This window comes from Odontesthes bonariensis, chromosome 6, assembly GCF_027942865.1.
Source record: "Odontesthes bonariensis isolate fOdoBon6 chromosome 6, fOdoBon6.hap1, whole genome shotgun sequence".
Taxonomy (NCBI): domain Eukaryota; kingdom Metazoa; phylum Chordata; class Actinopteri; order Atheriniformes; family Atherinopsidae; genus Odontesthes; species Odontesthes bonariensis.
Genome location: NC_134511.1, coordinates 7,710,286 through 7,726,244, shown reverse-complemented (window position 1 = coordinate 7,726,244; position 15,959 = coordinate 7,710,286). Strand labels below are relative to the sequence as shown.

Here is a 15,959-nt window from a genome sequence, read left to right as displayed (position 1 = left end):
AGGGACGAATGGAGCTGGAGATTGACAGGCGGATCAGTGCTGCGTCAGCAGTGATGCGGGCTCTGCATCGGCCTGTCGTGGTGAAGAAGGAAGAAGGGTCAATCTACGTTCCTAGTGAAATTAGTGTTTCGCAAAATGTTTTGGATGGTTTTATATGTGCGTTTTACCTGCTTTAGGTGTCACTCTTGATCTGGCTCCCCGGGCAGAGGTATGTCTCCTCCTTTTTTACCTATAACTGTGGATGCCCCTCCCTCACCGTTAACTGTAAATATCTGGGAGGCAGACCGAGGCCTCGGCTGCCTTTCCTCCTCCCACTCGCTTCTCTTTCTCGTCTTACTGTCTGTAGTCAGTTAACCTTCTGGAAACGCCACTAAAATACTGCATCACTGGAATATTAAATAATACCGGAGACAGTGTCGTTAAGGTAAGACCTCAGACATTCAGTTTGTTTGATCAAGATCTCTGATTTCTTCTGCACAAACTACACAGTGAGTCCATAAAAGTTTGTAATAAAGTAGAAAAGTAAGAACCATAAACTTAAGGGGTTTTCATTCACTGTATTTTGAGATTAGGTGTGTTTAAGAAGCATAATACAGAAGTTACAGTTAAAATTACAGACTGCTGTGAGTAAGGCGAACAAACACTGGCTGTAAGCTGTATTCATCAAACACATTCTTTTGGATGTAAGTTGTAACAAATGTTTAATCTGAAGATAAGAGCTTAATAATTATTAACGTGGGGAACCAAGAGGACAGTGGTGCCCATTGAGGCTCAAGGCTCAGTGTTGCCACATCAAACAATTCTGTCCTGTAAACACAGGAGCTGCAGCTTCACTCCAGCTTCTTTCTTACATCGTCTAACACCTGCAAAGCTGCAAATCTGTGATCCTGTTTTCTTTCTCTTCTCTTTAGATACAAACTCGTGCATTCTTTCAGATCTCAGAGGAGTAATTTCAAGCAGAATGAACCGCTCCTGTGTTAAGTGCCTGAAGAGGATGGTCATAGTTCTCCATTTCCTCTGCTGGGTAGGTGGTGATGACCCCGTATGCACTGCTGCCATTTAAAGATTAGTGAATGTTTCACACTAAATACTATGGAAGCCCGTTTCCGCCACTTAATAAAAATAAATTTAGAAATACTATCTCGTAATTATGAGATACTAAGTTAAGATTATAAAATACTAATTCAAAATTATGAGATACTAAATCGAAATTATGAGATACTAAATCAAGATTATGAGATACTAAATCGAAATTATGAGATACTAAATCGGAATTATGAGATACTAAGTCAAAATTATGAGATACTAAATCAAGATTATGAGATACTAAATCGAAATTATGAGATACTAAGTCAAGATTATGAGATACTAAATCGAAATTATGAGATACTAATTCATAATCATGAGATACTAATTCGAAATTATAAGATACTAAATCAAAATTATGAGATACTAATTCGAAATTATGAGATACTAAATCAAAATTATGAGATACTAAATCGAAATTATGAGATACTAAGTCAAGATTATGAGATACTAAATCGAAATTATGAGATACTAATTCATAATCATGAGATACTAATTCAAAATTATGAGATACTAAATCGAAATTATGAGATACTAAATCGAAATTATGAGATACTAAGTCAAGATTATGAGATACTAAATCAAGATTATGAGATACTAAATCGAAATTATGAGATACTAAGTCAAGATTATGAGATACTAAATCAAGATTATGAGATACTAAATCAAGATTATGAGATACTAAATCAAGATTATGAGATACTAAATCGAAATTATGAGATACTAAATCAAGATTATGAGATACTAAGTCAAGATTATGAGATACTAAGTCAAGATTATGAGATACTAAATCAAGATTATGAGATACTAAATCGAAATTATGAGATACTAAATCAAAATTATGAGATACTAAATCAAGATTATGAGATACTAAATCGAAATTATGAGATACTAAGTCAAAATTATGAGATACTAAATCAAGATTATGAGATACTAAATCGAAATTATGAGATACTAAATCGGAATTATGAGATACTAATTCATAATCATGAGATACTAATTCGAAATTATGAGATACTAAATCGAAATTATGAGATACTAATTCGAAATTATGAGATACTAAATCGAAATTATGAGATACTAAATCGAAATTATGAGATACTAAATCGAAATTATGAGATACTAAGTCAAGATTATGAGATACTAAATCAAGATTATGAGATACTAAATCGAAATTATGAGATACTAAATCAAGATTATGAGATACTAAGTCAAGATTATGAGATACTAAATCGAAATTATGAGATACTAAGTCAAGATTATGAGATACTAAATCAAGATTATGAGATACTAAATCGAAATTATGAGATACTAAATCGAAATTATGAGATACTAAATCGAAATTATGAGATACTAAATCGAGATTATGAGATACTAAATCGAAATTATGAGATACTAAATCAAAATTATGAGATACTAAATCGAGATTATGAGATACTAAATCGAGATTATGAGATACTAAATCGAAATTATGAGATACTAAATCGGAATTATGAGATACTAAATCGGAATTATGAGATACTAAATCGAAATTACGAGATACTAATTCATAATCATGAGATACTAATTCGAAATTATGAGATACTAAATCGAAATTATGACTAAGTATTTCATAATTATGAGATAGTATTTCTAAATTTATTTTTATTAAGTGGCGGAAACGGGCTTCCATAAAATACAGATATCACCCGCAGTAAAATGATTTTTAGACATCTTCTAAATGCTAACATATTCTGATCTTTTGAGGGAATTTTTCATTTATATTGTTATGTCCTCTTCTTTAACTTGAGAACAAGAGAAAAACGAAATAGTTTATATCAAGATGACAAAATAATCAACGTATGATTTGAGGATTAAAATCACTGAGAGAATTAATTAAATCCGAGGCCTGGTTGATTTGGATTTAGCTCGTCACTTTGCCAGAGACGCAGTGAGAGCAGCAGGAGGCAAGGTGTTCAGATTTAATGTGTGAAATTGCTTATTTGAAAGGAACAGAAAGAGATTAGCTGCCGGGGTGTTAGTCATGGTGTGAGCCCAGATTGAAGCCACGTCTGAGCCTGCTTCCAGAATGATAACTGGAGGTGTCTCTTGTGTCTTTCTTGGAGCTGTGCGGAGCTTTCGTGGTGGCCTTTGGGGAGTTCCAGATGATGCACTCCACCTTCGCCTCTCTCGTCACCACGTTCTGGCCCATTTATCCCGCCAACACGCTGATCGTCACCGGTACCATCGTCACCTGTGTGTGCTACCTGGGAGTTCTGGGAGGCATGAAGGAGAACCGCTGCATGCTCATCTCTGTTAGTCTGAAGTTTGTTCTGTCATGTCTTTATCAGCTCAGCGTTATATGCTTTAAAGTGATCCTACTTTCACTTTTTCCAGTTTTATGTCCTGCTCTTCATCCTGATGCTGGTGGAGCTGACCATGGCCTGTGTGTTCTTCGTCTATAACAGAGAGGTAAGAGACTGATTTCTCTACGATGAACACATTAAATTCACCTTGCTTAAAGTGATAGTTCGGAGTAGATTCACCCTAGGGTCATTTGAACCGTGATATCCAGCCAAGTAGCCCACCCGAAGTTTTTTCGATCTTGGCTGAACATCAGCTGAGTTACTGAGTTATCCCGAATAGCTTAGTACAAGCGCTAAAGGAACCTGGCAGTATCTCCAAGATTACCACACCAAAATCACATGCCATGACACCAAACTTCTACAGTAGTACAAATATGGTCTGTACTCACAAAACGATGCATTTGGAAGTTTGTACACAGTGCAGGAGTTTATTATTATCAACAACCATCCTAATAGCTTCTCTGCTGCTAAAGCTGCTTCGACGTCACTTCCTTGATCTGGGAGCTTCAAAGTAAGATGAGGGTTGATCTACTACTGTAGACAACAAAGTATATGCTATATTCTACATAATTTTTTTATGAATTTTTATGTTGTAGAGTTGTGAATTTATTTTATCAATAGAGAAATTGAGCAGCCTTGCTTTGTTGTCTACAGTAGTAGAGCAACCCTCATCTTACTTTGAAGCTCCCAGATCAAGGAAGTGACGTCGACGCAGCTTTAGCAGCAGAGAAGCTATCAGGCTTGTGTTGATAATAATAAACTCCTGGACTATTTTCAAACTTCCAAATGCATCGTTTTGTGAGTACAGACCATATTTGTACTACTGTAGAAGTTTGGTGTCATGGCATGTGATTTTAGTGTGGTAATTTTGGAGATACTGCCAGGATCCATTAACCCTTGTACGAAGCTATTCGGGATAACTCAGTAACTCAGCTGATGTTCAGCCAAGATCGAAAAAACGTCGGGTGGGCTACTTGGCTGGATATCACGGTTCAAATGACCCTAGGGTGAATCTACTCCGAACTATCACTTTAAGGAGGATTATATCAAAAACTATTATTTGCTCCTTATTATCAACAGGCCTGTTTTCTTGTGCTGCTCTCAGCAGTTTTGCTTTGATCACGATTGAAGTCAACTGGTTGTGTCTGTTATTAGAACAACATATTGTTATTGCCTACACAGGCTTTTTCTGGATCACAGCTTACGTTTAGGCAAGGCAAGTTTATCTGTACAGCACAATTCAACTACTAGGCAATTCAAAGTGCTTTACAGAGACATTAAAACAGTAGAAATAAAAAGCATGATTTAAATTATAAAGAAAGAAATAAGAACAATAGGTAAAATCAGTAGTGAAAATGTGATTAAGTTTTGAAACTCAAGCTTCAGATTTGGAGCTTTCTTTCTTATTGGTTCAGTCTGCTCAGTTAAATTTATTTTGACCTTTATTGTTAAATGTACCAATCTGTTTTTATTTAGTTAACTGATGTTTATTATTATTATTATTTACCCTACTCTTCATACTGTAGATTTGTTTATAGCTGATGTTTATTCTCTATTTTTTTTCTATTCTGCTTGTTTTTCCTTTAATTGTTTACATATCTTTTATACTGTATGCTGTTGCAACACAATAATTTCCCAAATTGGGATGAATAAAGTATTTATCTATCGATCTATCTTATTCAAATGCAGCTGAAAATAGGTGTGTCTTCAACCTGGACTTAAACACACTGAGTGTTTCAGCTGATCTGAGGCTTTCTGGGAGTTTGTTCCAGACATGTGGAGCATAGAAGCTGAATGCAGCTTCTCCAAGTCTGGTTCTGACTCTGGGAACTGATAAAAGACCGGATCCAGATGACCTGAGGGGTCTGGAAGGTTCATACTGGGTCAGGAGGTCACTGATGTATTCTGGTCCTGGACCATTCAGAGCTTTATAGACCAGCATCAGAACTTTAGTAAATGTCTCGGGCCAGGTGTTGATTCGAGCTTCTGTCAAACTGTGACGAGGTCATGCTCGTATTTCCATCGACACACGCGGTGCTGCTGGTCTCTCTGCCAGCATCTGCCACTCAGAAACCAGTGAAACCAGTGGCTGCACTCTGTGTTGTGCTACTGTGATGTTTGGTTTCTCTTTGTGCAGATTGACACTTACTTTGAGAAAGATCTGACAAACAGCTTGGAGATCTACAGACGGTCCGGTCCAGAAGAGAACAAGACCATTAAAGCCGACTTTGATGCCGTCCAGTTCCTGGTAAACGATCAACTACTGTGTTTAATGTAAATGTATTTTATTTATACAGCCCTTTACAGACAATCCTTACGGTGTACCAAAGTGCTTTACAGCAGGTCATAAATAAAGAGAAGAATAAGTAAAAACAATAAAAGAACAGTGAAAGCAATAAAATATAACAAAATCGATTAAGATAAAAGTGCCATCATACTACTGGGTATTAAAAGCAATCCTAAATAAGTAGTTTTTTAGCCTAGATTTGAAGATGAATAATGAAATGATAAATAAATAAATCATAATGAACATAATTTAGCAGCTTTTTTTGGTCACTATCCCCTTGATTTACCAGTTCTCAGTTCAGTGCTAAATAACTTATCATTTAAAGATCAAAGAGAAATGGTTCATTACTTCTAACGGTTAATTAAATTATAAGCAGAAATTATTCAGCGTATTTATGAACATACACAATTTATTTAAAGATGGAGATTTTTGGATGTGAAAGATGCCTTTACATTGTCTTTCACGTGCACTTATTTTCCCCAGTTGTAACAAATAGAGCACATTCTGGAAGATTTGAATGATTCAATGATTTCACATGTTTGCTGCTTATATGCTTCTAATTTCCTTGGATTGTTGAACATGGCTGCCTGTCTACTATACAAACACGCTATAAAGCATCCACACACCAGGGGGCGCTGCAGAAAAGGGTTCAATTGAAATACACTCCATAGTCTTTCTATATCATGTTGTTACTGATGTTTTACACTGATTTTAAACTGATGTTTTTTTTACTTTTTTAAGTACAGGGAATTGTCTCTCCCCTGCTCTTGTGACATTGAGATTCTTTTCATAGAAGTATGTTGTTGCTTTTTCTACAGTTTAAATGCTGTGGAGTTCATGGAGAAGCTGACTGGAAGGGGAACGTCCCGGTGTCCTGCTGCAAAAGGAACCCCTGTAACATCGGTGACCAGCCCAATTGGAATGAGGTTACTTACATTTTTACTACGTAAATCAGTGGTTTTCAAAGCTCCTCACTGTAATCTCTCTTATTCATCTTGCCTATAAGTGTGGCTTGGATGCTGTTTTTGGGTTGGAACTACACACTTAACACTTCCAGGACCATAAAATCATTTCTTGATTTAAATGATTAGAAACACATCTGTTGTTCGGAGGGCTTTCTTTTTAAATACTGAATGTGCATCCACACGTTTTCCACAAAATGAAGGCCAGTATTACAGGTCGCACCCCAGCCATTATAAGAGGCTTTATTTAACCCTCATACCTGATTTAAAACACAACTTAATTTCTGAAAGGGGACATTTTAAAACAACTTAAAAACATCATATGTTAATATTTTTTTCCACTTTTTTTCATAGATCTTTAATTCCACTTCAGTTCTGATCATAACTACCAAGTTTTCAATTGTTTAAAAAAAATTAACCCTTCAAATACTAGTGTATATGAGGTAAACACCAATTTCTGTTAAAACACACACACAAAAACTGCTATATTTTCAATGTATGCAGTGCAAAGTGAAATGTTCTATGGGGGATTGTTAGGTCTGGGATATGTCATTGATGAGCTACAACATCAGTTTTACAGCTTTTTAGTTTTTCTGCAATGGCAGATTACAGAAATGGCTCCCATAGACATCCATTATAATGAATACAGCATTAGACTAAGGAAATGGTAATAAAAAAATAATCTTCTCATCACCAAGTCTTAATATTTAAGTTAAATTATTATTTATCTAAAACTAAGCTAAAATGCTGAGTGTATGAACACTAAGTACTCTAAGTACAACCCATGATTCAGTGGCTTGTTGAACCACCTTCAGCAGCAATAACTTTATGTAATCTTTTTGTATGAAGTTATTGTCTCTTACCTCGTACAATGCTTCTTCATTTCATTGAGCTTTGCAGGCATGTGTTCATGGTGGACTCAGTGGCTGCGAGGTGCCCAGGTCCTGTGGCTGCAGAACCAGCCCAGATCATCAGCCCTCCACCACCGTGCTTGACAGCTGGTGGGAGGTGTTTGTGCTGATGTGCTGTGTTTGGTTTCCTCCAAACGTGCTGCTGTGCATTATGAGCAAACATCTCCACTTTGGTCTGGTCTGTCCAAAGGACATTGTTCCAGAAGTCTTGTTAAGATGCCACTTTGCAAACCTAAGCTTAAAGAGAAGAGGCTTTCTCCTGCAACCACTCAAAACAAGCCGTACTTGTTCAGGCATTTTCTAGTTTTACTGTCATGAACTTTAACATTTTACACGCTAACTGAGCCTGAGATGTAGCTGTTGGTTTTTTTTGCTGTTTCTCACAGTCTGACCTTGAGGTGAACTTGCTGGTACGTCCACTCCAGGGAAGATTGTCTTTCCTCCTTGGCATTGTGTCAACACACACCTGAATCCTCCAGATCAGCAAAATTGTCAAAACTTCTGCAATTATACAGCTGATTTTGATTTGATTGGCAGCAGATGGCTGCTCCTTACCCTCTTAATTCCTGTGGAAGTAAGAGTGGAAACTTTAGCTCTTTCTGCATTTTAGATTAGTTTTGTCCAATAGGTAATAACATTGTGTATTATGTCTTGTATTGTTGCCCATTTGAGGTTCTATTGGCCTAAATTTGATTATTATCATCTGCACTGAAAAAAACAACTCATAAGATTTACTTAAAAAACCCCTTGTAAGTATTTGCACTCAAATGATTTAAGTAATATTTAATGCTGCAATATCAAGTAACACTCGCTTGCCAGTATCAAGTAAATTTTACCATAAAACATAACAGTTGTGAAGATATTAAGTAACATTTACTTTATTACATCTAAGTTTTAAGTTATATTTATTTAAACAAATTAAGTAAACTCTACTTGTTTTTCATAGGCAGGAACATAATTTTACTCAAAATTTTAAGTAAAGTTTATATATCTGTAGTATTTACTGTTATGAAGTAACTTAGTAGATTTTAACGATACTTTTTTAACGATTTACTCTTTCAGAGTAAAGTTTATGTAGTATTTCTAGGTTTATGTACATACAACTATTAAACATTTAAATTGTATGCGGAAACCTAAGTAAAACTTACTCTTCCCCCATAATTCATGTATTACGTTAATAAAATGTTTAATTTTACTTAAGAAGCTCTAGTTCTTACTGAATCTTAAAAATACAAGGTACTCTAATAGAGTTTACTTCACCAAAAAGTCACTTTTTTCAGTGTGGTTATTATTTTTGTTATGTCCTGATAAACAAACCTGTTGAATCTCTCGAGGGGGATACTCCCTGTCCACATGACGATATTTTTAACCAAGTTATGTTTATGAATAATAAAGGCCAACATGCTAATCTTTCCCCCCAGGGTTGTCTGGAGAAGCTGAGGGACTGGTTTGCCAGCAACTACCTCAGCACAGCTTCAGGAGTCGTCACAATGTTTATGATCCAGGTACAGTTCAGCTTTCTCATTCTCCTCATTGTACTTCTTTGTTATCGATACACCAGCAGTTTATGTCCATGACCTCTAAGACTTCTGAAATCCACATCTGACTTTATTGCTTGTGGCCAAAAGTGCTATAATTTTATATCTAAACCCATAGACTTCAAAGTCCTGGTTGATGTTTGAAGTAGCAGCTGTGGCAGCTATATGAAGCTGAAATATATGAAGGCCTCATTGTGCGACTGCCTGAACAGAGTTGATTACAAATGGTTGAATTAAGTTTTTTGTCAGGTTTTGGTTAGTAGAAGTAGCTTGAAATGAAACATTTGACATTACCACCTGACATGGGACACATGAGCAGCCGAGCCATTGGAGTGCCTCTCTGCACTGGCTTCCTGTCCACTTCTGAATTGATTTTAAGATCCTGATTTTTAAACAGTCTGGCCCCTGAGTATTTAACTGAATACATGTTCACAGAACAATCAGAGCTCTGGGGTCGGCAAACAAACTTTACCTGGATGTACCTAAATGACGGCTAGAAACGAAAGGCGGTCGAGCTTTTGCAGTGGTTGCCCCTAAACTTTGGAATGGGTTACCATGGTTACCGCTGCATATTCGTTCATCAGAAACTCTCGAAATTAAAAATATAAACTCTTAAAACCCACCTTTTCACCCAGGCTTTCAGACCTGGGTGAAACAATTGTTGTTTGTGTGTGTAAATAGTTTTTAATATCTCTTGCTGAATTTGCTTTGAATTTTATTGTTATTTATTTATGTAAAGCACTGAGGTCAACCCAGGTTGCTATAAGGTGCTATATAAATAAACGTGACCTTAACCTTGGAGTCATCAATCACCCTGGCTAATATGAGCTGAATAGTTTGGTCTCCACCAGTTGCCGAATGCTCTGATATGTCCACTAATTTTGGTTGTGAAAAGTGCAGGAATATGATCCTTTAGGCCAGAGGTCTTCAGCAGGGGGTCCGCGACCCCCAGGGAGTCCGCGGAGGTACTGCAGGGGGGGTCGCGAAATATTTGGTTGTTTAGACGATTTAAAAAAAATATATATATATATATATTTTTTTTTAAAAATTTAAATTATTATTTTTTTTTTTTTTAAACAGTTTTTTCTCACAAATTGTGTGCAAACGTGTGCCATCCACACAGGGCCGGCCCAAGCATTTATGGGGCCTTAAGCAGAATTTCATTTGGGGCTGCCCTTCCATCACCTCAGCTCCAGATGCCTCATTATTCCATAGGCTACACCAGGGGTCTTCAACGTTTTTCAGGCCAGGGACCCCCAAACTGATGGAGAGTTGGAGCAGGGACCCCCCTACTTTTTATATGGCATACAATTGTGTTTTCTATTTAACGGGGCCTAGTGCCGTGTATAAACATAGCTACACTGTTATTGTACATTCAATACTAAGCTATTCAAATAATACACAGGTTAATATATTCATGTTTTTATTTTAAACATGTGCAAGGTACAAGGTGGCCGTGCCACTGCCATTTATAAACAAACATCTTGCATACGACAATGAGCTATTCAAATAATCCACAGATTTTAACTTTAAACATGCATGTAGATGGGACAATGAATCCTCAAACCATCTGTGGATGCATATGCCAACTATGCGGTCGCTTAGGGCCCCCACGCCACCAGGGGGCCCCGAGAACAATTTTGAATTTAATTTTGATTACAACTTTATTTTTCTGTAAGATAATGTGAATGTCATTTGATTCTATTTTGTATTTGTATTTTGAACATTTTGCACATCATTGCACATCTGAAAGAAATTAAATTATTTAACATGTTTACTATAAATGCAGTCTCCAGCCTGCTGATGTTACTTTCAAATACAGTGGAAACCGCTTATAGTGGTCACGGATATAGTAATCAACCGCTTATATGGATCAAAAGGCTTGGGACGGAATCATTTCTATACAAATGCTGTTTAAATAATTCGTTTATAGTGATCAAGAAATCCGCTTATAATGTTCATTTTTGGCCATTTTATGAATGTAAACATGTGCAAAAATAATTTTAAAACTACGTGTAGCTATTTTATTTTTTACTCCCTTGATTCCTTTCTGGACGTCTGCTTCTGCCTCGCTAGCTAACGTAACGAGTTGACACCGGGCAGCAAGCGCGCGAATCATGGCTGGAAAAAGGAAGTCATGGAGGAGCATGTGTCCGAGGATGGGTGCTGGAGAGCGGATTGAATGCGCGTGTGACCGCTGGAAGCTCCAGGCTGGTTCTTGTAAGATGGGAGGCCGGTGTTCATTCGATTTCTCCTACTTGTCGAGAATTGCTACTTTGTGGTTTTGCGCATGCGCCAAGCCGATTTTCTAAGTTTCGTTTTCACACCAAGTAGCACAAATCGACAGAACACCGGCATGGAGGAGCATAGATCCGAGCAGGGGTGCTGGAAGGCGGATTGAATTCAAACTTTATTTTCTGACTTGTAAGAAAAAAAATGCACCGGCGGCACAGCAGAGAATAAGTTACGTACTGTATTTGAGTTAGCCTACAGTATGTCTGCGCACTGCGCAGTACTGTAATTAAACTTGCATGATAATAAAATTCAGTAAATGCTGAAGCTATCCGTTTTATTTAATTTTTCTCATTGAAAAACGATACAAATGGCATTTAGATGATATTCTGCATAAAAAATAAGTGAAATACCTGTACTGTAATACAACTTCGGTTTTAATAATCAACCGCCTATAGTGTTCAAATTGGCTCTGGACCAACGTGATCACTATAAGCGGTTTCCACTAGTTAAATTAATGAGCCATACTTATACATCACTCTTTATGTAGAAGTTAATTAAACCATATTTATGAGTTTGCTGACACCTGTATAATGTAAGATGATTACAAATAATGCTAATGATTGTGGGTCCGTTACACACATAACAGCGTAGCCTATGGAATAATGAGGCATCTGGAGCTGCGGTGATGGTAGGGCAGCCCCAAATGAAATTCTGCTTAAGGCCCCATAAATGCTTGGGCCGGCCCTGTGTGGATGGCACACGTTTGCACACAATTTGTGAGAAAAAACTGTTTAAAAAAAAAAAAAAAAAAATTTAAATTTTTTTTTAAAAATAATAATTATTATTTTTTTTTAAATCGTCTAAACAACCAAATATTTTGCGACCCCCCCTGCAGTACCTCCGCGGACCCCCTGGGGGTCGCGGACCCCCTGTTGAAGACCTCTGGGCTACACTGTTATGTGTGTAACGGACCCACAATCATTAGCATTATTTGTAATCATCTTACATTATACAGGTGTCAGCAAACTCATAAATATGGTTTAATTAACTTCTACATAAAGAGTGATGTATAAGTATGGCTCATTAATTTAACTATTTGAAAGTAACATCAGCAGGCTGGAGACTGCATTTATAGTAAACACGTTAAATAGTTTAATTTCTTTCAGATGTGCAATGGTGTGCAAAATGTTCAAAATACAAATACAAAATAGAATCAAATGACATTCACATTATCTTACAGAAAAAAAAGTTGTAATCAAAATTAAATTCAAAATTGTTCTCGGGGCCCCCTGGTGGCGTGGGGGCCCTAAGCGACCGCATAGTTGGCATATGCATCCACAGATGGTTTGAGGATTCATTGTCCCATCTACATGCATGTTTAAAGTTAAAATCTGTGGATTATTTGAATAGCTCAGTGTTGTGTAAATGGCAGTGGCACGGCCACCCTGTACCTTGCACATGTTTAAAATAAAAACATGAATATATTAACCTGTGTATTATTTGAATAGCTTAGTATTGAATGTACAATAACAGTGTAGCTATGTTTATACACGGCACTAGGTCCCGTTAAATAGAAAACACAATTGTATGCCATATAAAGGGTAGGGGGGGTCCCTGCTCCAACTCTCCATCAGTTTGGGGGTCCCTGGCCTGAAAAACGTTGAAGACCCCTGCTTTAGGCCTTTAGGAAAGTGAATCAATGAAAGGTTTAAAAACAAAAGATAAAACCTGCATTTGATGCATAATTTGGTGTCATTGCAAATTTTTCCTGTCAAATTGAAATGTTTCTTCTTTGTTTACAGTTTGTTTGCCTGAGTGTTACCGCCCCTCTTGTGTGCCACTTAAGCCGTCGAGGACTGGGTTACCAGTGAAAAGGGATCAACGTTTTATTGATCTATCCTTAATGCCCCAAAACGATCCACCAAACGGGGGGAGAAAAAGTTACGAATGGCAGCTGGGTATCAATCTTAGTGACGTCATATGAGTAGTTGACACACCAGCAAATGTGATATGAGGCGACTAATGGCTCAAAAGCTTCAACACTGTTACTTAAAACCATTCCTAAGCCTAAAAGGTTCCAAGATATGTTTCTCCGGTGAGTGCTGAGGAAATTTACCCTCCAGGTAGTTTCCCTTCTGTTTTTCAGCAGGTCTTCTATATAGATCCCTTTAGGATCATGTCCTTACACAAGAGTCAGAAAAACCAGCGAACACCAATCAGCCACAACATTAAGACCACCTGCCTAATATTGTGTAATATGGTGTCTTCCTGCTGCGTGGGTCGTCTATGGATCAGACTTGATCTTATGTATCCCACAGATGCTCGAAAAGATCTGGATCTGAGGAGTTTGAATGCCAGATGAATGCTTTTGGGCTCTTTGTCTTCGAGGATTGTGCTGGAGTCTGCAGCGGTGTTTTGCTCAGCTGTTCGTTTTAAAGAAGAATCCACGTTAAGAGCAGGACCCAAGGTTTCCCAGCACTGCATTGTAATGAAATGATCATTGTTGTTGCTGATTGGTGTATAAGCCTGTGTTTAAAACTGTAAGGGGATCTACACCCGTTTTGATGCTGTTACAGTTAATTCAACCTGTTTTAAGCCTTTGGTGCCACATTGGGAAGTGGCAGCACCTGTTTGTAATGTCTCTGTGTACATAAGGACGGTTTTAAAGTAGGGCTGGGCAAAGATTCAATTTTTTTAATCTACTTAATCACATGATTTCCCTGATTAATCGCATTTGTACGCAAAATCCAAAAATGAATCCAAAAGTAGTGTATAGCTTTTAGCATTTAGTTTTATTTTAAATGTGCTGCCATATGAATGAAAGTGCCATAACATTTGTTGTGCAAACACACTTTTAACATCAGCATCTTTCTGTAGTTTTTATGTAGAAGCCTCGCTCCACTGTCTGTTTCCTTGAATGACTTGCTGCTATCAGTTGTGTGTTTTGCCTTGAAGTGATATTTTAGACTGGAACTACTACGCTGAGAAGATGATTCAACTTGGCTGTAAATGCAGGAGTTTTTTTTTAATTTATTTTGAAATTCGTGCTTTTATGTTGAAATAAGTAAAACAGGAAGTAGCGCCGGTTAGCTCCGTGAGCTTCACACAGAGATGGAGGAGCACCTGTAGCGGTGATGTCCAATTTTAAAATGAAAATGGCCGAGTAAAAGTTCCGTACCCTTCTCCATGTTCGGTGGTTCCGCAGCAGAAAGCAACAGACTTTTACAATAATAAAACCTGCGTTAATGCGCGATAAAATATTTAGCGGCGTTAAATAATTAACAAGTTAACGCGATAATAACGAGTTAACTCGCCCAGCCCTATTTTAAAGCATGAAGTCTGTTATAGATCATATCCTGGGATTTCATTATATCCTGTAAGTTAATATTATCAATCATATCCAGATGGATTCAAACTACATCTAAACAATCCAGGTATGATGCTCTGATGCATTTATCTGTTTTTTTTTCCAGTCACTTCTCACTTCTCATTTAGTTTTCTTGTTTTGAGCAACTGGAGAACTTTTTGATTTGGAAGAATAATTATACTGTTTTTATTTAGCTCTGAGTCTCTTGAGATGAGTTCAAGCATAAACTCTGGGTCAGTTGAATTTGAAGATCTTCTCAAAGTAAAAAATGTAATTTTTGTGGGAGATTTGTTTTCCAGCAGAGGTCAAAGCTTCCAAACATGCATTAAACATACATTTGTGCTCATGTAGAGGGTTTCACTTACATTCTCACGTCACCCATGGATCCCGTTCATTCCAGCTGCTACTTCAGGTTTTTAATTACTTTAATTATCAAAATGTAAAACTTTTCTTTGGTTCATTTATTTGAGATTAGGGCTGGGCAACGATTACAATTTTTAATCTAATTAATCACATGGTTTCCCTGATTAATCACGATCAATTGCATTTGTGCGCTAAATCCAAAAATTAATTCAAAAGTAGTGTATAGCTTTTAGCATTTAGTTTTATTTTAAATGTGCTGCCATATGAATGAAAGTGCCATAACATTTGTTGTGCAAACACACTTTTAACATCAGCATCTTTCTGTAGTTTTTATGTAGAAGCCTCGCTCCACTGTCTGTTTCCTTGAATGACTTGCTGCTATCAGTTGTGTGTTTTGCCTTTAAGTGATATTTTAGACTGGAACTACTACGCTGAGAAGACAATTCAACTTGGCAGAGTTTACAGATGACTTTGGACAGCAACAGACTTTTACAATAATAAAATAAATAATAAAACAAGGGTGGTCTGTGGTGTTGTGGATTGAGCAGGTGGCCCATGTACAAGAGGCTACAGTCCTTGCTGCAGCTGGCCCCGGTTAGGGTCTCGCATCAGATGGCCCTTTGCTGCATGTCGTTCCCCCTCTCTCTGCCCCCTGCTTCCTGTCTCTCTGAACTTTCCTATCCATTAAAGGCACAAAAGCCCAATAAAAAACCCCGAAATTAATAAAACCCAGCTTTAATGCTTTAATAAAATATTTATTGGCGTTAAATAACTAACAAGTTAACGCGATAATAACGAGTTGACACACCCAGAGCTATTTGAAATACAACTATTAAATGATTAACAGCCAGGCAATTTTTGCCTG

At 37.1% G+C, this 15,959-nt stretch overlaps 1 protein-coding gene across 3 annotated transcripts; it reads left to right on the top strand.

The window, feature by feature from the left end:
- The first annotated feature begins 334 nt into the window (after positions 1-334).
- On the top strand, positions 335-15,822 carry LOC142381913 (leukocyte surface antigen CD53-like). Of its 3 annotated transcripts, none has more exons than XR_012769910.1 (8): positions 335-424; positions 912-1,024; positions 3,192-3,380; positions 3,463-3,537; positions 5,569-5,705; positions 6,537-6,644; positions 9,013-9,096; positions 13,167-13,249. XR_012769910.1 is itself a non-coding variant. In XM_075467214.1 (8 exons), the coding sequence occupies exons 2-8, from the start codon at positions 962-964 to the stop codon at positions 13,704-13,706; spliced, it is 654 nt and encodes a 217-aa protein (XP_075323329.1). In that variant the 5' UTR covers positions 335-424; positions 912-961; the 3' UTR covers positions 13,707-15,822. The 3 variants fall into 3 exon arrangements, 2 of the variants coding, with proteins under 2 accessions (XP_075323329.1, XP_075323327.1); XM_075467214.1 differs by lacking the exon at positions 13,167-13,249 and adding an exon at positions 13,683-15,822 and having other exon boundaries at positions 5,569-5,679; XM_075467212.1 differs by having other exon boundaries at positions 5,569-5,679; positions 13,167-15,822.
- Positions 15,823-15,959: the final 137 nt, after the last annotated feature.